The following is a 20,315-nucleotide window of genomic DNA, read 5'->3' on the forward strand; positions in this document are numbered from 1 at the left end:
TGACGCCACAAGTTGGGAAATCCAAGCTAAGCCCCGCCCCCCCGGCGCCAGGCGAGAGCAAGATCAACAAAATCACATTTGCAAAACAAAACAAAAAACACTCTTTAAAATCACAATCGTATTTCCAGAAATGTTGTTATTTTCAACTATTTAAGACTGCAGTGCTTCTAGAAGTATTCACAGTGCTTCAAGTTTGCCATCCTTATGGTTACAGCTTTTTTCCAGAAACATTTCATTTTCCTCTCTAAATTCTACACACAAAACCCCACAATGACCACATGAAAACAATTTGAAATCAAAATTGATCAAATTCCGATCTTGAGGCACAACTGTACAATGAATTAAATATTAATTACAAAATGAAATTAATTTTGGCGCAAAATTAACTTGTGGGTTACATCACAATTCAATATACTCTTTCCATGTACAAAATGTTGGCCCGGGTTCATCAGCATCACCGGAGCAACTAGGCATATGCAAAGCGATGTCACACAGAATTACACAATTCATCTTTGGGCTGAGAGGCCCCTAAGAAGAAAAAACGAGCTCTCTTGAAGCTTTGAAGCTTCAGGACACAAAGAAGACCAATTTAAACTGAAAAGGCTCAAGTCTGAAATCTCAAAGTAATGTCGACGACAAAACAAAGCCACAGAAAGAAGAAACAGAGCTGGAGTCTTGAATCTTTGATTAGCGTTATACTGCACCTGCGTGACAGTTGGAGATGCTCAAATGATCCAAAAGTATTACCTGCACAGCCAATCACCGTTTCATGATGAAACAAATGAATGCACTTGACATCATTCTCTATGAAATACGAAATGAGAACTTGAAAATAAATCATTGGCTTCCCGTGCTTCAATAAGAATGACTACAAGACGTGCAAGACTCTCGCTGTGATTCATGATCTTTTGCTTTTATTATTAATAACAATACTTGGGCGTCATTTAACAAAAAAATAATAACACTGTAACCCGGACCCAGCTGTTGCTTCTGTGTCACTGGGGGAAGAAGAAAGCTTGCTGGTTGGTTGGTCGTGGTTAGTTGGAAAGGAAAGAAGAAGAGCAAGAAAAGGTAGGTGGCGGTGGAATGAGGATTATGCGGAGGAGGAAAGTGAGTGATGAGGGAGGACATGCTGCTTGTGAGGTGTGTGTGAGTGAGTGAGGGAGGGAGGCGGAGACAGAAGAACAGGACTAGCAGAGGAGATAGAATGTCCCATAAATTACAAATAAGGCACTTGACATTGGAGGGAAAAAAAATGAAAACATTAAAGCATAACAAAACGTGACTTTGTGGTAATATCCTCCAGGCAACGTCAAATATTACACTTCAATATATACTCTTTCCATGTACAAAATGTTGGCCCGGGTTCATCAGCATCACCCGAGCAACTAGGCAGCAGTCTCTTAACATGAGGAAGATTCCACTCGTTCCAGTAAATGGCAGAAAAAAAAAAGGAAACACATTCAAAGCTGCGGTTCTGCTAACGGGTCAGATCTCAAACTGCACTCGACATACTGTGTTTCCATAAATAGTGGCCATTACTCAACTGCAGATGGGTAGTGGCATGGATATGAATTTAATCGGCTACAACACGCCCTTTTGCTAGCCCAACAAAAAATAGAAAGCCCATAAAAATAATTTGAGAAATGAGCATGATTTATTTCCGATGCCCGTGTATTGTCTTTAATGGGAAAGGCGCCCCTGCCAAAATGGCTGCCAGGTAGGCACGGCAATTAAACAAACAAGTATGGAATATATTGGGTAGTATTTAGGAATTGTGGGTTAGTTTCAGCAACAGGTGGAATTTTTATCTACGACGTCACGGCTATGGGCGTAGTCCAATCGGTATTACTCAAGCTTTTCTTAAAAAAAAAAAAAAAGCAAATCTCAAAATCCTCATGTGCAGGAAGGAAAGGAAAAACATTTTTTAAATCCGCACCAAAAATCTGATTGAAATTTACTGTTGACCAGTGTAATTGTAGCACGGCTTCTTTTTGCAAGCGGTCTAGTGGATGACGTACATGGCGATTCATTGGTGAATGGGATCTACTTGAGGGAGGCATTTATTTGTCAGAAGCGGATGCCGGCGGCTACCTGGGGTGCTTGGTCGGTCTATTGGAGGGGCAGCCACTATTTGAGGAAATACGCAAACATTTTGTGACTGTTGCTTTGTGGAATTGGAAATGAACAAAAGTCCCCCAAGCTTGACGGAAAGTGTGAGGCACACAGTTCAAGAATACAAAGAAATCCAAAGAAAAGGAAGTGTGAGGTTGTGCAAAGGCATCGCAATAGCTCGTTGCATAGACACAATTTCGGAAAAGAAATGCCCCGTCGTCCCCTTCCATAAAAAGGATGCTCCATTTGTTCCGTTTTAGTCGAAGCAAAAGCAATTAAAGCGTCGAGGTTTAAAATGGCATTTTTTTTTTGTTTGTTTCTTTTGAAAGGAGCCTTTACCCGGCTGTAAGGCACGCAGAGTTGGAGCGAGCCAGGAAAGCTACGCGGGACGTGGCGTGCTCACTCCCCTCCTCCCTCCTCTCCAGTTTCTTGCCTGTCTTGCGGTGAGAACGCGGGCGGCGGTCGGCGGGCCCACGTCAGCGTCAGGCCGCCGTGGATGACCGAGCCGTGCCGCTTCCTGCCGTGTTGGTTTGGCTTTGTACAAATGAAGGTGTGTGTTGTCGCGCTGTGCAAAAGGGAACAGTGTCAAATTTGCATCTCCCTCTTTGCCACTGCGCGTCTCCCGTCGCCAGCGGCGCCGCCAGACGAGTCCTTGCGGCGCGCACGGCCTTGCCGTCATTCCAACTTGCTGTGGTTGTTGTTGTGCACGGCGTGGCCGTTCTGCAGCGGTCCGTTTGTCTTTGGGACCTTCTGAACGTCCTCGTCCTCCTCCTCTTCGGACTCGTCCGTCTCATCCTTGTCGCTCCGCTCGTCGTCCACTTTTTCCTGCAAACAGGAGAAAGTGTGTGTGATCCTTCTGATGCGCAACGAGGTGAAGGCTTTGCACATATTGACCTTTTTCACTTTACTGACATTTGTCAACATTTTGGCCGATTCAAAAACAGTTCAAGTGCAAAATAAATGTCTTCTAAATTTGACACACCAAAGAGAAAAGGGCCGCGTATTGGTAAGAACCTTTCGATTCTTGAGGTTGTGATTCGATTCCATATTGATTTGAATACTTCAATGCTGATTCAGTCAGAAGTAGAAATACACAAATAATTAGAGTAGCTTTTGACAATGTTGAAATATTTATTTTGATGCTGATGTAAACAAAACATCTGGAAATAAACATTTGCACAATCGTAACTTATTTGTGCAAATGGAGAACAAAAGTAAAAATCATCTGTATAAACTGAAAAAGTGAAGGCAAGAAAAAGAAAAAAGAAGACTAAAGCACCTCCCACTGGCCATTAAGTGAAACAATCAAAGGAGTTTCTAAACAGATAACAAATAAGGGAGGGCAATATTGCACGCAAATTTTTACCCTCTTCAGGTGAACAACCCTGCCCAATTTCAATGATTACAAATAAAAAACTCAAAGTACATAAAATGAAGCTTCAAATCATGAAAAGTCAAGCCGCTCTCTTGGCTTTCAAACGCTGCGTGTGTGTAAAAGTACGAATTTCCACACTGTGACAATGAGGCGCTCTAAAGCAGCCATGCCAGCGCAAAGCCTCGGTCCATACACTGACTGTCAAATGGTCAAATATAAATTCCCCACACCCTCCTTGCTCTTCTTCCTTTCTTTCATCCATTCGTTGCGCGACGTGCGCACACCCAAGGAATGAGGCGCTTTAAAGTGGCCACGCCAACATACTATCAGACGGGAAGACGTTTTTTGGAGGTGTAAATATATAACCACTTTTACCAAACAGTGGGGGAGGGGCGACTCATGCCCAGAAAAACTGAAATAGTGAACGCTGAATACTACATTTCTTAGTTCTCAGTCTTTGCATGTGCAATTATCTTCAAGTTTTGTTTAGAAACAAAATGCCAGCCTTCACTTGACACGGTCATTCAAAAAAAGCTTACATTGTTGGTGAGGAAGCGGACGGCGATGCGTATGATGAGAATGGCCCAGAAGATGTGAAGACACTGCAGCACCATGAGAAGACCGTTGAAGAAGTAGTAGCCAAAGAAGGGCTCGTAGATGGTCACCGGGTACACCCAAGTGCAGTAGATGATCCTGCACAGAGAGCCCATTTTGAGGATGGAAACCTTTTGAAAAGATTTTGTGTGCAGGGGTGGCCAAAGTTTGCGGCCCGCCATCCGCTGACAGTGACCCAACTCGCTTCGCAACAAGCGACAGTTTGGCACATGACTTGCTGACATGTAGCGAGCGGACACGCACGCCAACAATAATCTAGAAAAGTTGACTCAAATTACAATTAAAAAGAATAAATCCAAAAATTGTTGATCGGTGTTATTACATTTTGAAGCCGCACTTCAAGAATTTTTGAACCAGGTCACTCATGAGTCAGGGTACCGTTCTTCGTGTGTAATAAATTTAAGTTGAAGAATGTCCAAGTGGCCCTGGCCTCCTTCTATTTTTCTGTGTGCGACAGGCAGAGGTTTGGACACGCTCTGTCTAAGTGCAATTTTGAACGATACCGGAAGGGGAAGATGATGAGGCGAGTGACGATGAAGATTGCGGCGAATACGATGAAGATGTAGTTGCAGGCATTTCGCCAGCCAGCATAGTTGAACATCTTGGCAGACTGAAGAGAGCGAGAGGGAGACAGGAAAACAGTGAGCATTTTCTCCACTAGGGAGCGGTGTCGCATTGGTGTTTCTGTCACAGTCTGTCAGCACAACATTTCCTCATTTGTCGGTGACTTTATAGATTGAAAACGCCTGAATTGTGTGTTCACCTCCAGGAGGTAATCGGAGGAGTCGTGCACCAGCATGATGAGCGTTCCGGCACGGATGTAGTTGACGCACCACGAGAAGCTGATGAGGAGGATGGTCGCCACGTGGTGGACGATCTGCTCCTTGAAATCCTAGAGGAAAACATCAACCATTGAATATTATTGACGTCTGCTGGCTTCAAACCTGATTTGTGCCTCTTTGGCAGGATTTTCACTCAGCTGATGCACGTCGAGCAAAGTCCAAACACACGCACACACACACATTCCGTCTCATACACACGTGCGACAACAGTCCAATGTCCACACACACATGCCAGATGCCAAAACGGATCACACGGGGTGATTTTTCTGGTTCTGCCCCCTCTTGATCACCCAGTAAGATTGTGTGTTGGATTTGCTTCTATTTTTCGATCCACTGACTTTGCGTTTGACATCGGAGGCCACGCTGAAGAGCAGGGAGGCGTAGAAGCCCAGTTCGATCATGTAGTACCAATACTGAGATGGCAGCAGAGTCTGAGGAAGGCAAACAAAACAACGTCAAGCCCTGTCGTGCTGGGCAAAATTTCATTTGAAAAACAACATTAACAAAGTGGTGACATCCTCCAATTACAATGATCAATAAACGTTCACTTTTTAAATCAGAAAATTAACATAAAAAATAAGTCACATTTTTGTGCAGATTCCGAATCTGCCCTCGTTTTTTCGCTAGCATGTCAGGTTTTCATAAAAATAATAATAATAATAAAACAATGTGATATGTAATATTGTAATACATTTGGAAATACTTATGAATGAAGGGTTAAGGTTCAGAAACATTTTCAGATTCTTTTCTGAAACGTCATGCTGTAAATGACAACGCGTGATAACTTTTGTATTGCGCAAGCTTTTATAGGTCAAAATCTTATAATGATAATCCAAAAGTGTTCTTTCAGGAGACGTACCAGCACAGGAAAGCCTCGCCACATCTCCTGCACGTCATACAGCCAAGGTTTCTGCAAGGAGGACAGGACACTTCAATGACGCGGCCTTTAACAAGCGGAGTCCCGGCTGCCACCCCATATGACCCCCCCCCCCCCCCCCCCCAAAAAAAAAATAAAGATAAAACACAGTCAAATGAAGATGAATGAGGACGTGAATGCGGCACAAGACTGGGGGGAGGGAGAAGACTGGCGGGGTAGGGGGTGTTGCATACTCACGTCGATGAGGGCGGCCAGGCCAGCAATGAAAGCAAGAAGGTAAAAGGTAAATCTCCAACTGAAAGAGAACACACACACACACATAGACACACTTTCTGCTCAGTCAATGGGGAGAGAAACAGCAGACGGATTTTCTAACACGCACGCACAAAAACGCCCACACAAATTCTCAGTGAAGGCAACTACAGCAGGAGACACACAATAGGCAACAATCAGGCCACATTTCAGTAATTGGACTTCCTTGGGATCCAAGTCAGCAAAGGCACGATTAGCACATTTCTCCAAAGTAGGGTTGTCGCAAATACACTTTTTTTTTTTTTTTGCACTCGAATCCAAGTCACTTGATTATGAGTACCTGCCACTACCGAGACCCGATCCAAAACCTTGGTAACGCATCAAGAAGAGAAAAAAAAATTGCATCAAAATGTTCTCAAATGTATACAGTAATTCCAAATAAAAGGTCCGTCAACATGGGGGTTAACGGTAGTTCAAATTAAAAAAATTCAATATGTTATTCTTGAAATTACAAACATTTAACAATCCGATATTTTGCAGTTGATGTCAGATATGAAAAAAAAAAAAAAAAAAAAAAGTCCCAGCCCATCCTTCAGTTTCACAGGTGGCCCAAAAGGTGGAAAAGATGACATCGGCCTGAAAAGGCGCTGCCACACTTGAGGGGGGGGAAACCGAAAGCACAGAAAGAATGTGGACACAATGCTGCTTGCTGTGTGTGTGTGTCACACAATGGCTGAATTCAGAGAACTTCCAACACCCCAAGCCAAAGACGCAACTGGGGGGGGACAGGCATGCAGTCACGTGCGCACTACACACACACGCACTACACACATATAAATCCTTCTGGATCATACTTGCAGCTCAAAGGGCCAAACCCCAAATAACGCTGGGAACACATGAGGAATAATCCAATGTTGTCTTAAATACATTACAAACAAAAGCATTTTTCTTCTATTTACTATTTTCTCCACAACCTGCTGTGTCCTGCTTTAGCCTTTCACAGCTTCAAGGGTGATCTTATCTTCATATTGATGTGTCCATGTGTTGCTATTGTGAGGTAAATGGACCTTTTGTGCTGCTTAAAAAATAACCTAGAAAAAAAATTACAAACGACTGTAATTTCCTGTCTTTGCGTTCATGAGGAGGGCCACACTGACAACAACAAAATACGTTTAGGAGAATATGGCGCAATTTTTCAAGAATTAAGTTGTAATAACACAAAACAAAATATTTTATATTTTTCATAGAAAGAAATAATACATTTCCCACCTATTGTCTTATAAAAATGACAGTGGACCCTCCACTATTATTACTATTGGTGAATTTCCAAATAAGGACTGAGCCCGACTACAAATAATGAAAAAGACAGAATAATTGGAGCTTTTCTTGTAATTGCCATGTAAAAAAAAAAAAACAAGGAAAAAGTATCAAATGAGTGGTTGGATTGGTTGGGACAGGAAGAAAAAAAAATGGTGAATTTGCAAACGGTTGAACCGTGAATATGTGATGGTCCATCGTTTTTGTAAAATTACAATTTCTCAAACTATGTGCACATACACACATAATATTATGACATATTTTCACCAAATTGTGACTCTTTACTCAAAATATTATGACTTCATTTTTGTCATAGTGCAATTTACTTTAATTTAAGTCCTATATGACTATATTTTCCTAAAAGTAGAAGTAGCAGTTATTTTTCTGGGAATCTTATTGTATTATCACGATATGAATATTTACTCTCCAAAATTTAAACAGTTTAACTTTAAAAATAAAATAATAAAAATCTCCTGGCTATGTTGTGACTTTTTTTTTTCTATGAAATTCAGTTTTTTTTTTTTTGTTTTCCTTTTTTTTTATGACGTCATTGTCCCTAATAGTGCTTGCATGTTTGGTGTCAACCCATATGCTGTGAGTACCGTATACGCTGGTGTGCTGTTAGTTTTCCAGTTGCAGTTTTCTCATCTTAGCAGAGGATGAAGCTGTTGTTTTAACTGCGCTCCCGCTTCCATAAATGATCGCACAGCACCATAAGCAGCAGTGGTGATTGAGTTACTGTGGGTCATGTGCTAATGATTGCGCGTGTTGGGTCAAAAGGTACACGGAGGCTTTGTAGCATGTGCGGGCTAAAAATAGAGCGCGACTTTTGCCCGCAGAAATGTGCTCATCGAGTCGGGAGTGACACATGAATGGCAGCTGCTCGGAGCGCCGCTGTTGGCAACGTGACATGTGTCATGTTGTATGTCGGCCCGCGCATGCGTGCGCATGTGTGTGCGCTTACCTGGCCTCCCGAAACTTTTTCAGCAAACTGGGCCTGTCCTGATTCCTCCGTCTTCGAAACCATCGTTGCACTTGTCTTTCCGAGCAGCCCGTCTGCTTGCAAAGACTCACAAGTGAAACCTGCATTTGCGATGACAAAACGCTGCTTACTAATGTTTGGAGGCGAAACGCGCTGGATGGCTTCGGACATCTACCTGCGTGGGGTTTTTGGTAACTTTGCAGTAGTAGGACTCCAGTGTGGGGTTGTGAGGCACCCTGAGCCGTACTGTTTCTTTCACCCCGAGTAAAGAGGCCAGAGGGATCGCCACCGTCCTGCAAAACAACACGGCTGCTCAGACACACGTTGATAGGACGTAAATTGTACGAATCTGGGTCAGTAATAGCATAAAGAGAAAATAGTAGTGGCCCTGGTAGTGCACCTTGACATGAGGGACACCGCAATTATTCATATATTAATCATAAAGAGCGAGAAAATTGGGATGATGGAGCAAAAAATAAATACATTCGCTTGTGTTAGGCCCGCCTCACACATTGTGACGTGGCTGAACTGGACAAGACGTCCCACAACAGGCTAGGCCCCGCCTTTTGAAGTCACACGCAGTCAGTCACAGTCACAGACACAGAGCGGGAGAACGTGAGGATGGCGACCCCAATTGGACAAAAAAGCCTGCGCTTCACCTACATGTAGTATTGCGTTAAGCTTTAAAATATATCGAAAATATCAAATAAATACATGGTTGCTACTTTGCGAATTTCGTCTGTCGCGTGTGATGTCAGTGACGTAAATAAATGAGAAATGACTGCAGTAACATGAATATGTAAATAATAGACTGAAAAAAACGCAACTTTTATTCAAATAAACACGACTCATATTTTATTAAGTGGAGCAGGGAGTGAGGGAGATTACGTAAGTGCTCAACTTTGACCGCCATTTGCAGCATTTATTCGAGCCAAGGACTAAAGAATTGCCAAGCCAGAAACAAATATTCGGAGTCACATGATTTGATGACGCGCGCACGCACGCATACAAACTGACCTTTCAAAGACCTGACGGATGATTAGGAATAAGAGGGCGATGGGCAAGGCCACCCACAAATCAGTCGCTTTGGCGTACACTCGTCCGTCCCGGTCCTCCAGGTCAGCCCAGCCCAGGCCTTCGGGAAACCACAAGCGCTCCTGCCAGAACCAGGCGCTCAGCTCGGACAGCATCCTAAAACACAAGACGCATTAGGTGTAAAAATGAAGATGGGGCGCACACGTTCCACACCCCAACCAAAATAGTCACAGCGCCCCACCCAAAATGTGAAGGCAGCAGGGGGGTTAACGACCACACGCGTGTTTCACGGGCCCAGGGCAGACATTGGGGACAGTTGGCAACTTGGTACGATGTCATTTGAAGAATTAGAGCATGGCACAAAAGCTTCCCTTCAAACTGGAAGCCCGGCACTTGCGTTTGAGCGCCGCGTACAGCAGAGGCCGAGCCTGAGGAGGCCCGCGAGAGGGAGCGTGACTGCAACTTTACATTCATACTTTCCAACAGCACATCCCTCGGCCCCGTGACACAGCGCACCCGGCGAGGACGTGACGAGTTGGAGGGAGTGGCAGAGCGAATAGGGGAAGCAGCATTTGAGCGATTACTCATCTTATGTGCACGCCGCCCCTGCATTCTCGGGACTCTGCGGAGTCCAATGGTAAATCTGTTCCCGCCCACCGCATCTGTAAATACTCAAGTCCTTTAAGCATTTTCATCCCCACCAGTAATCAGTAAGGGTTCTCCCTCAGCGGCATGTGTAATTCTCCCCTCCCTTGACCGACTTGAAAACATGCGGCTTACAGTAGATTCTGTTTCGGATTAAAGAGTGGCTAGCTAAAACTCATTTCCCACACTAACCTTGCAAGTTAGTCGCTGTGTTAATACACGAGTCACGTTTAGCGTAGGCCAATCACTGGATCTGTTCCAAACTGTCCCATAGCTCCTGTCAAGTCTCACAGTCAGTTCCTTTAATTATGGTGTCCCTCACGGTGCAGTATTGGGGCCACTACTATTTTCTCTTTATGCTAATCACATGTGACGTAAGAGCTTTGACACTGATGCCAACAATAGTGACATTTTCCAGACTTCAAGATGCTGATTCCATGATTCACCAACATTGTTAGACCATGATTTGAAAATAAATAAATAAATAAATAAATAAAACTCTAGTAATTTCAGGGTTCTGCATTCCAACCAAGCCATTCAAGTTTTGTCAACATTTTCCCATGCCATTGTGTAGAGTCTACGCGACTCGTAAGTATTTTCAGCATGCTTTTGGTTGGGGCACCAGACACGGTTGTGCACTTGGGTTGTTGGGAAGTTGTTGCAACTGGAACGTTATTCGCGACTTATAAATAGGTCGCTAGCAAACCATCGTGAATTTTACAGGTGTTTCAAGTGCTTTTATTCCACGCTTTTGCAAGAAAAAAAACATAACAAGCGTCAGGTTGCAAATAAAAATCCGTATTTCAGGTGTGACAACATGACGATTGAACCACCAGTGCTGTGCGGTAACCTCGTGTGACCCGGCGTCCATGAAACACTGTACTTTATGGTAAAGTCTATTTTTCACTTCATGTCATATTAGTCACCCCCCCCCCGCCTCCCCCACACCCCTACACCCCCCCCCCCCCCGGACGAGCCAGCACATGTGCTCGACGGGATCGCTGACATAGTTTTCCAACTTTCTTTTGCCAACTCTTCAAATCAACAGCACGTTTGTTGCGCAATGTCCCGTAGCACTAAACCAGAAATCTAACCCGGCGAGAACAGATAAGAAAATTACTTTCTGAGCACAAATAAGGGAAAGGTCCAAAGGGTGGCAGCAGACAAGGATTAGACTGCTCACTGTTTACAAAAACACACACACAATACTTGATTTGTGTAGTGCTGCAACGCTGGAGGGAATTTCCAAATCAAGGCGACATATTTCGGTTCATGTGCTGAGATCATCTGTTGATTTCAGCATGTTTAAGCACTTTTTCCCCGCGAATAACATTCCATTGGTGGAGCGGATCATATGAGCAGGCTCTGACCATTTCGAAGGCCCAATGAAAGAGGGGATGCCTCTGGCAGGGGAGGGAGACAGGAAGTTGTGTGTCTCTTTCTCTCGTCCTCACCACAAAGCCACAATCGAAAGACGCGGTGATTGAAAAGACGGAGACCAAGCTTGAGTTCTTCTCAGATCGACGAGCCCCAAATTAAAGTCTCCAATCGTAAAAGCTCCCCGTTTTGGATTAATAGCAAAGCTAAACAGAGCAGGCCGGGGCCTGGTACTGAGAATCGGAATATGCGGGGAGTGTCAACATCCAGCTGCCAAATGGCACGAGAGCTCCACACTGACTCTTGACTTCTTTTTTTTTTGTTTTTTTTTTTTAAATCAATGATGAACAAGTCAACGAATAGCTTGTTTTCCGCCGGAGTGTGACTCACAAGCAGACATGAGATGTGTGCCAGAGCAAACCTTGCGCGTAGTCGTCGTCCTGAATGATGAATCATTCATAACGCGTTAACTTTTCCAAAGACAAAAGACGGAGACGGAGAGAAGAATGGGGGAGGCCAAGCACAAAACGGGACATCAAGAGATCACAAACTCGCATCCTGACATGAAACAACTTGGCCTTTTTGACAGAAACGAGTATAAATAGAGCCCGGAAAAAGACGAACAGCAACTGACTTTACAGGAGAACAGGACGTGTTCTCATGCAAGTTTGTAACATGGAAATGAAAGAGGGGAGCCCCTCTACGTCTTGGTTGGGGTGCTGGTCGCTGGAAGGAGACGCACGACTCACGTCTGTTGACAATTGTCTGCCTCATTACTGCCTACAATAAAGAATTGAATGGGAAGAAAACAAAACGTTATTTTTCCAATCATACTGTGGATTTACAGTAGGGACGGACATCATAATGGATTCCTTGAGGCATCACAATTCTGTATTGTGTGGAATTGATTGCGGATTAATCATGTCTTGAAGCATCGGTAATCGTTAGGGAGTGGACGACTTGGCTGCAACTAGCAGAGATGCCAGCAGGAGTTCAGAACATTCAAAAAGAGAAAGGAATGAAATGATGATTAATAGATTTAAGAGGTGCCGCAATTTATCAACGACAAATCGGTAATCAAATTAATTGCAGACTTTTTTGATAGTCGATTGTTTAGAGCCATTGTTTGAGTTTTACATTGACGCAGTCGTCAGATTTCAGCCTCTCGACAGTAAATATTCTCCGATTTCTGTCATTTGCCATGAAAGCAGACTGAATGTCAGTTGCGAACATCTGCTTTTACTTTGAAAAACAACAATGGACATTTTTGCCATTCGTTTTTTTTCACAGCGCTTGTCCTGTTTTGTTCATAAAAGAGTAACTGTGTTATTCAATTTCACAAATTGTTACTAGTCTGGCTGGTGACATGTTTGCCGATGAACGACAAGGTACAAGGTCCCACTATTTAGCGAGTGGACGCCATCCCCTCGATATCCCGCCCGTGCCATCGCATAGCCGAGTGTACAGCTTGCGAATTGTTTTGCTGAATGGGCCATCGTGTCGCCGCCGTTTCCCAGCAGCACTGCGAGCAGAGCCGCCAAAGCCTGAATGCGCACATTGTGGGCCGAAGTGGCAGTCGGCGAGGCTGGCATGCTTCACGCACACACGCTTCATTAGCGCTAACTCGGGTCAGGCCTCCGGGTGTCAAACCAATCATCGGAATTTCGGGCATTCCTGACAAAGCCGTCGGCCGGCGGAGGATGCGGCCGTCAGGCCAAGACAGTAAAAGAGTCTCGCTCTGTATTTGGTGAGCTGTTAACCAAATGTTTTCCATACAGAAGATAGCGATCGCAACAAAGTCAACTTCGAGACTTTCAACACTGATTTGTGACCTGATGAATTATTGATGAGGGGATTAAATCAGATGGCAGACAGAGGAGAAACAAGACACCGGGGTCATCATATTGTCATGCTGATTGTCTTCTGCTGACTGGAGAGGGGCCAAGTCTTCCTTTTAAAGTAAGTGCGGCTACCTTGCCTAGCGCAACACGACTGGCCACATGTCAGGATTCATGAGAAAAAAAAAACCCCGCTCAGGTACCACTGATTTGAGATACCCATCAACATGGTTGTCTTCAAATGAGCTGCTCATTATTCATTTGGAAGGGTGAGAAATACGGTAGAGCCTCAAAGTATGACTCAATTCAAACAGCGAGCGCAATACTTGAGTCCAGCGCTAGCCAGTGATTCAGTGTCACGCTAGTCGGAGATGACAGCCAGCAGTCACGTGGCCAACGGAGCGCAACGACTGGCCCTTGGACAACTGGTCCTCAAAAGTGCATACAGAGGACAACTGGTCCTCGCAATACATTGTGCAACTTGTGTCATTTTTTCACTCATGTAAAAATTCACCTACCTTTTTGAAACAAATAAAGACATTGTTAAAAATAATGAATCTTGGTGACAAATAACAGATACGTGTTTCACTGATCTTGTCCCAGAGCGTCTATTAAACTATTTAATGACACCCTAGTTGGTGTTTACTGCAAAACTAAACACGCAACAAAAAGAATTACACATTTTATATTTATATATAAAAATGTGTTAAATTAACAGAGTTGGCCCACAACTTTCTTCCGTTCTCATTTTTAGTGTGTACTCCATCCATGCACGGCACCACACTGCCCCAAAAAGGCCAAAACGTGCAAGAACAACTGGTATTTCTTTTGCTTTTTCAATTGCTGTTACTACAGTATATTCCTATTTCACTTTCTTACTCATGTATTTTCTTATTGTCCTTTCAAGTTGTATTTAATTTAATATCTACCCGAGATCCCAGGTTAGCCCAGTGAGTCCCAAGACTTGTGAAAATAAAAATAGAACAATAAGATTGTATTGTATTGTTGAGTTTGTGTAGTTGAATAAAAACTATGAATTGTGATTTCAATCTCAATCAAAATGATTGTGATCGTTATTATTTCCGGAATCGTGCAGCCCTACCAGTCACAGTTATCGTGTGCATTATTTAGACAATCCATTTATTTAACTCTCACTGCAAGGCCACGCAAGTTGCCAATAAACCGATATTTATTTTTCATGAGCAGAGGGCGAGTGCTCCAGTTCCTGTAGATGTGTACATCTCAATAAACTGACTGTATGGATAATGGCACATCTCATGAGCCTTAAGTAAGTAATGTTTGATTAGTACATAAATGCTATCATTTATTTATTGTAGTTCGTGTGTACTTAAGGACAGTTGGGTCTATACGAGAGGTAAACAAAGCATGAAATCAGCACAAATGTACACACGAGCAGTGACTTAAGCTATAGCCGATGCCAGGCCGACTGGGCGAGAGCTTGGGTACGTCCCGGACGGGTCGCCTGACAATCGCGCACCACAAACAAACAAAGCAGTCACACCTATGAACAGCAGTGATTCGGGGGTCAGGATTACTCAATTACTCGAATAATCGATGGGATAATCAATAGGATAAATTATTCTAAAAAGATTTGTTTGTGAAATTGTGACAATCCTAGTTGAGAACCACATAATAGGTCTAACTTGCATTTGGGTGAACGTGCAAATTCCACAGAGGAAGGCATTAGCTCGGATTCGAACTCTCAACCCCAGAACTGCGAGGCAGACATGCTAACCACTAGGTCACTGTGCGGTCCAAGATTGCTCATGCTCATGTCTTTATCAGCTCACAACACAAGTTAGTGCTTCATAAAAATGTAATAAATGTAATTTAGAACAAAAACATCCAAAGTCACGGCCAGAACAACAAGCACAAAACTTGTATCCACATGCCATTAGACTCCTGAGTAAACTGTATTACTGAATAGAATAAACGGTTTTCCAGCTTGCTTGAATGTTTGCACTGTGCAATACATCAACAAACTCCAATACTTGTATAGCCGAATGACTGCTCTTTGCACATTATATACATGTTCTTTTTGCACAAACTACACAATTACTACAGCCACGAATGAACTTTTTTTTTTGTTTTTTTTAGTACTTACGTACATTGTTCAGTCCCCTTAAAGTGGAAGTCAATCCAAACATATTTTTTCAAGAATATGTTCTATGCAGGACCTCGACTTGAAACACAACATTCTGATTAATGTTGCGTTTGTGGAATATGAGTTAATTTTTAGCCTTCCCGGGGACGGCCATTTTGTCACTTCTGTCGACTGAAAATGACATCACCGTTGCCCAGGTAACGACCAATCATGGCTCAGCTTCAGAAAACAGGTGATTGGTCGTTAGCTGAGCCCTGAGCAACTGTGATGTCATTTTCTGTCGACAGAAGTGATGAAATGGCCGCCCCCAGAGATGGCTAACAACGGGTGAATTAATTGTTATTCCACAAACGCAATATTTATCAGAATGCATTGTTTCAACTAGTGGGTCTGCATAGAACATATTCTGAAAAAAAAAATGTTTGGGTTGACTTCTACTTTAAGTACAATCTTTAATCAAGTAAAATTGTTTTTTCCCCCCATCGTGATCTATTCTTTGTAAAAGTGGAGGGAGACCAGCACAAAATGTCATTGCTCGGGTCATCAGCTCGACTGTTGCTGTTTTTACTATTCATACGTCAAATAATCATTTGAATCTTAAAGCGGGACAATTCCAGCCCAGCAAGGAGTTTCAAAAGAATGACTCATTATTATGATCGCTTTTGAAAATCTAAATGAATGTGCGTCTAAATGAATCTTTTCGTTATTGCTCGCAGCAGACAGTCACTACTTCTGCAGCTGCGCGTTAGCCTACTAAGCTAACTTTCACACAGAATGCTAACAGCGAGGCTTGGTATCACAATGCCGGCAAGAACGGACCACGGTATGTTTTGGACAAAATGTATGCGAATGTTTTCAACATTGACGCCACATTTGGTTACGTTTAGTCGCCAGAGGCCCGCTATTTCCAGCAAATTAAATGACTCGCGTGAGTGCGTGATGACGTCGTCGCCCTTCGCCTGCCGCAAAACGCACTCAGACAGACTTTTATTTGACACAAAACGAGAAAGGCGGAAAAAAACAGTACTTACTTGTATCCCCCCCCCTTGTCTTCTTTCTTCACGCTTGGCACAAAAAAGAAAGAAAAAAAGAAAGAAAAAAAAAGTGGTATCCACAGAGACGAACGAGCTAACGGTGCCTCTGAATGAAAGTGTCCAGCAGCTGAAGCTTAGCAGCACACGCAAGGCTCTTTACATCTTCCAAAGTTCAAGATCACTTTCGGATTAATAAAAAAAAAAGAAAAAGAAAAAAAAAAGAATGTCCTCAAGAGGCCGTTAAAAGCAACGGCTGGAGATTTCAACGCGTGGCGGGGGAGCGTGATGCTGCAATGCGCCCGCTTGTCGTCCACTTGTGTTCTCTTCTGGTTGTTGTTGCTCCCCCGCGTTAGACGGGCTGCCCTGTCGTGTGGCCGCGGGGTCCGTCTGGCTGCCTGTAGCCGGCCAGAGGCGAAGGCTAGCCGGGGGGAGGCCACAGAAAAGGGTGCGGGCGCGGGCGGTCGGTCGGACGGGCGAGCGAGCGAGCGAGCGAGCGAGCAGCCAGCAAGGCAGGCCGGGGGGAGGAGTGAGGGAATAACGGAGAGGGAGGGACAACGGCTGGCTGACTGGATGGACGACGGCCAAGCGTCCGACGCTGAAACACATCCGCGTTTTGTTCCGCTTGGAGGACACAAAGACAGGACAGACAGGCAGGCAGGCAGGCAGGCAGGCCGCTCTCCATCGGTTGTCTTGCAGATGTTTGCAGCTGTGTCCACGCAGGACATCGCAATAGCCTCAAGATCTGCCCCCAAGCCTGTTCATTGTTGTTTGTTTTCAACAACACGGATCGACGCTGCGTCCATTATCGTGGCTCTCCAACTTTTGGTTTGTTTGTTTCAATAGGTAGCTCGCCACGTGCCACCTACATGAATCGCGATGTCCAACACGCAGACATTTTACGGGGTTTTACAGTAACCTAAGAGCACTAGTGTGACTGTGTTTCTATATTACAGTAACTTAAATGTGGCATCAACTAACAATTTACTTTAATCAATTAATGTGTCGATTTGTTTTTTGAAGAATCAGACAAAAGTAGTTTATAATTTCCATCGCTTTATTCAAAAAAGCGGACATTATTTCAAATTAGCAGTGCAGAAAATGCACAATTGATATTAACTCATTTACTAGTTTTGGCACGTTAACGTCAGAAAATCGATCAGAAAATTATCTTTTTTCAAAGTAAAAGCAGATGTTACTGATATTAATAGGGGGGAAAGGAACATGTGTGACATGGTGCACATGTTGCATTTAGTCATTTGTGAACGGCTGCACACGGACATGTACTTAAGCCTCATTAACTGTTTTAAACTTTGTCGCCATAGCGAATTGTTAACTTGCGCGACGTAAGTGCCGGGAGGGAAATCTGGGACTTCAGCTCAGTGAGCATCTCAAGCAGGGATGGGCTTCAATTGAAATGTCACCTGTACAGTGAAGAAATGTTTTATGAAGGGGAAACACATTTACACTTGACATTATTTCCTGTGGGGGAAACAGGTTTGAAATGAGAATTTCGGCAGGCAGGGCAGTTAACTGGAATTTTGTATTAAGAGATAAAAACAAAAACAAAAAAAAACGTAACTCATGATAAAAAAGCGACCAACTCCCCCAGAGAAATATAAGAGATAACACACACACGCACACTCACTTGGCTCTTACACTAGGTTCTATCTTTTTTTTTTTTTTTTTTTTTTAAATGCTGCCAATGACGCCGCTTTCTGGTCACAAGTGGAATCATACATGAAACATTTTGAAAGGGGAACGAAATCTAAGGGGTTAACTTTTGTTTTATTTTTGCATTAACAGATTTGGGGGTTATAACCGCTTTAAGTAAATCTTGGAACTAGCACAACTGATAATATGCAGACCATTCAGCTATACATACAAAATACACATAAAAACAGCTTTGAGAGGCAAAAAAATGAATAATTGAATAAAGCCTCATTAATATGCAGACAAATTGCAGTCGTTCTTGTAGGCTGAAAATATATTCAAATGATTCACAATTCCACCATTTATTGCTCGCACACACACGCTTCGTAAAACACGACAGGACGCTTCTCTAGTATGATACTTTTTATTTTAACTTAAAAAGAGAGCGGATCAAAAACAGGGTTCAATAAATTAGAAATAAATATAATCGTTGTCGTCAATAATAATACATACATTAGAATTACGCCATTGCGAGGGTCTGACACAAACAGGCCCTCGAAACATTTTGTTTTTTTGTTTTGTTTTCTCTAGAAAAATTCTAAAATGAAAATATTGCAACCCACTCAAATCCCTTTTCTCCCCCCAATAAACAAAATAATTAGATAAATAAATAAAAAATAGCTCAAATATTAAAACCTCCCGAATAAAAGTGCAACCACCCCACTACCCCCCCCCCCCCCCCCCGTGTTGTTCACCTAAAATCTACGTAGAAATTTAAAATAGGTTAGTGATTTCCCATTGTACAATTTGGAATGTGATAATCCTTTTTATGAAGATGATAATGTTACTAGTGGTAATAATAATAATAATAATAATAATAATAATAATAATAATAATGACAATAATAATAATAATGTTGTGTGTCCTTTTTCAGAGTTGCTAAAGATCTTTTTGCATGTTTTTTTTTCTCATGTTTTTAAATGCTGTTCTTTGTCGACTAAGTTATTTACATGATCTCCTTTTTTTCTGCTTGTTTTTCCTTCTTTGTTTCTGTCTTTTTTTCCTCATAATGAAATGAAAACACCGCCAGCCGGTCGGTCGGTCGGTCGGTCGGTCCCTCTATATTTGTCAGGTAATAGAGATGTATAGACATGTCTATGGAAGTGATATATCAGCACTTTTTTTTCCCCCCCTCTCTTCGGTGGGTAGTAAACGGTCCACATACGGCAGGCTCGCACTGGACTAAAACACCCTGTCGGCGACTAGATGGCGCTCTCGGCTCTACGTGGAGTGTGTTTGCGGTATGTACACTTGTCAGTCGGTCTTGGAGGTGGCGTGTGTGTGTGTGTGAGCATGTATGTGTGTGTGCGCGTGCGTGTGGTGTGTCAGTGCAAGTACGTAAATGCACTCCGCCAATGCACAGAGGAAAAGCGCTCTGGAATTTCCGCCTCGGCTTGGAAAGGTCACCTGTGGACGGAGGGAGGGAGGGATGGAGGGAGGGATGGATGGATGGATGGATGGACGGATGGATGGACGAATGTTAGGTATGATAATGGCAGAGGTTGACAGGGGGAAGAGAGGACAGAATCCTTGTTAGATGTCATATTTTCTGTTTTTTGTGTTCACCTGGCTTCGAAGTCGACCAGAAGTTTTTTTTTGGTTTTTTTGGGTCCAATCAGATTTCTGTTTCGATTTGTTGACAAGCAAATGAAATTTGACCAAGGCCTTCAAAATCACGAGAGCTGGCTTTGAGCACACACACTGAAATGGCCGTTTCTTCTTTTAACCAATCAGATTTGACATTCACTACTCTGCGCCTTGGTGACTGCTACTCTTCCGTCCACTGATTACTTCAGATTTGTTTATCCCTCTGATTGGTTGAACTTAAATGTGCGCCAAAGACTGATTTCTAGGGGAGTGCGCTGTCAAGACATGATTAAAAATTAATTTCCAAGACACACTGCATTTCATTAGGCCAAGTTCAGCTACATTGTTGCTGGTTGGCTTGTTTCAACCCTGATTTTTTGGGGGTGGGAGTTGGGGGGGGGGGGCACTTTAACAGCAGCATGTATGAGCACTACAGCAGGAGCAAAGAAAGGGTGTTTCCATGAGTAAGATGTGTTATTATTTTTTACGTTTTTAAAAGGATAAATAATGATCAAATAATGATTGTGATCTGCTATATTGTAGTGTGGAGGTTTGGAGGTGAAGTTTTGGAAAGTATGATGAAAGTAAC

The 20,315-nt window shown here is 43.2% G+C and overlaps 2 protein-coding genes across 5 annotated transcripts in view; both read right to left on the reverse strand.

Moving 5' to 3' along the window:
* Positions 1 to 892: 892 nt before the first annotated feature.
* cers2b (ceramide synthase 2b) lies at positions 893 to 17,138 on the reverse strand. The gene is made up of 11 exons (XM_086037048.1): positions 16,427 to 17,138; positions 9,393 to 9,566; positions 8,551 to 8,668; positions 8,358 to 8,476; positions 6,062 to 6,119; positions 5,807 to 5,857; positions 5,286 to 5,378; positions 4,869 to 4,997; positions 4,609 to 4,715; positions 4,030 to 4,183; positions 893 to 2,940 (listed from the first exon to the last, which is right to left on the reverse strand). Exons 2-11 carry the CDS (start codon positions 9,563 to 9,565, stop codon positions 2,791 to 2,793), a joined length of 1,152 nt encoding a protein of 383 aa, XP_085893174.1. The 5' UTR covers position 9,566; positions 16,427 to 17,138; the 3' UTR covers positions 893 to 2,790.
* Positions 17,139 to 18,472: 1,334 nt separating this feature from the next.
* LOC147143016 (CUGBP Elav-like family member 3) overlaps positions 18,473 to 20,315 on the reverse strand; it is a 35,548-nt gene continuing 33,705 nt past the window's right edge. For all 4 annotated transcript variants that reach the window (XM_086037448.1, XM_086037449.1, XM_086037451.1 and 1 more), the window contains one exon: positions 18,473 to 19,546. The gene's annotated coding sequence lies outside the window, so the exon portion shown is untranslated. The remainder of the gene's footprint in view (positions 19,547 to 20,315) is intronic.

Source organism: Filicampus tigris, chromosome 8, assembly GCF_054856515.1.
Source record: "Filicampus tigris isolate MCC_2025a chromosome 8, RoL_Ftig_1.0, whole genome shotgun sequence".
NCBI classification, from domain to species: Eukaryota; Metazoa; Chordata; class Actinopteri; order Syngnathiformes; family Syngnathidae; genus Filicampus; species Filicampus tigris.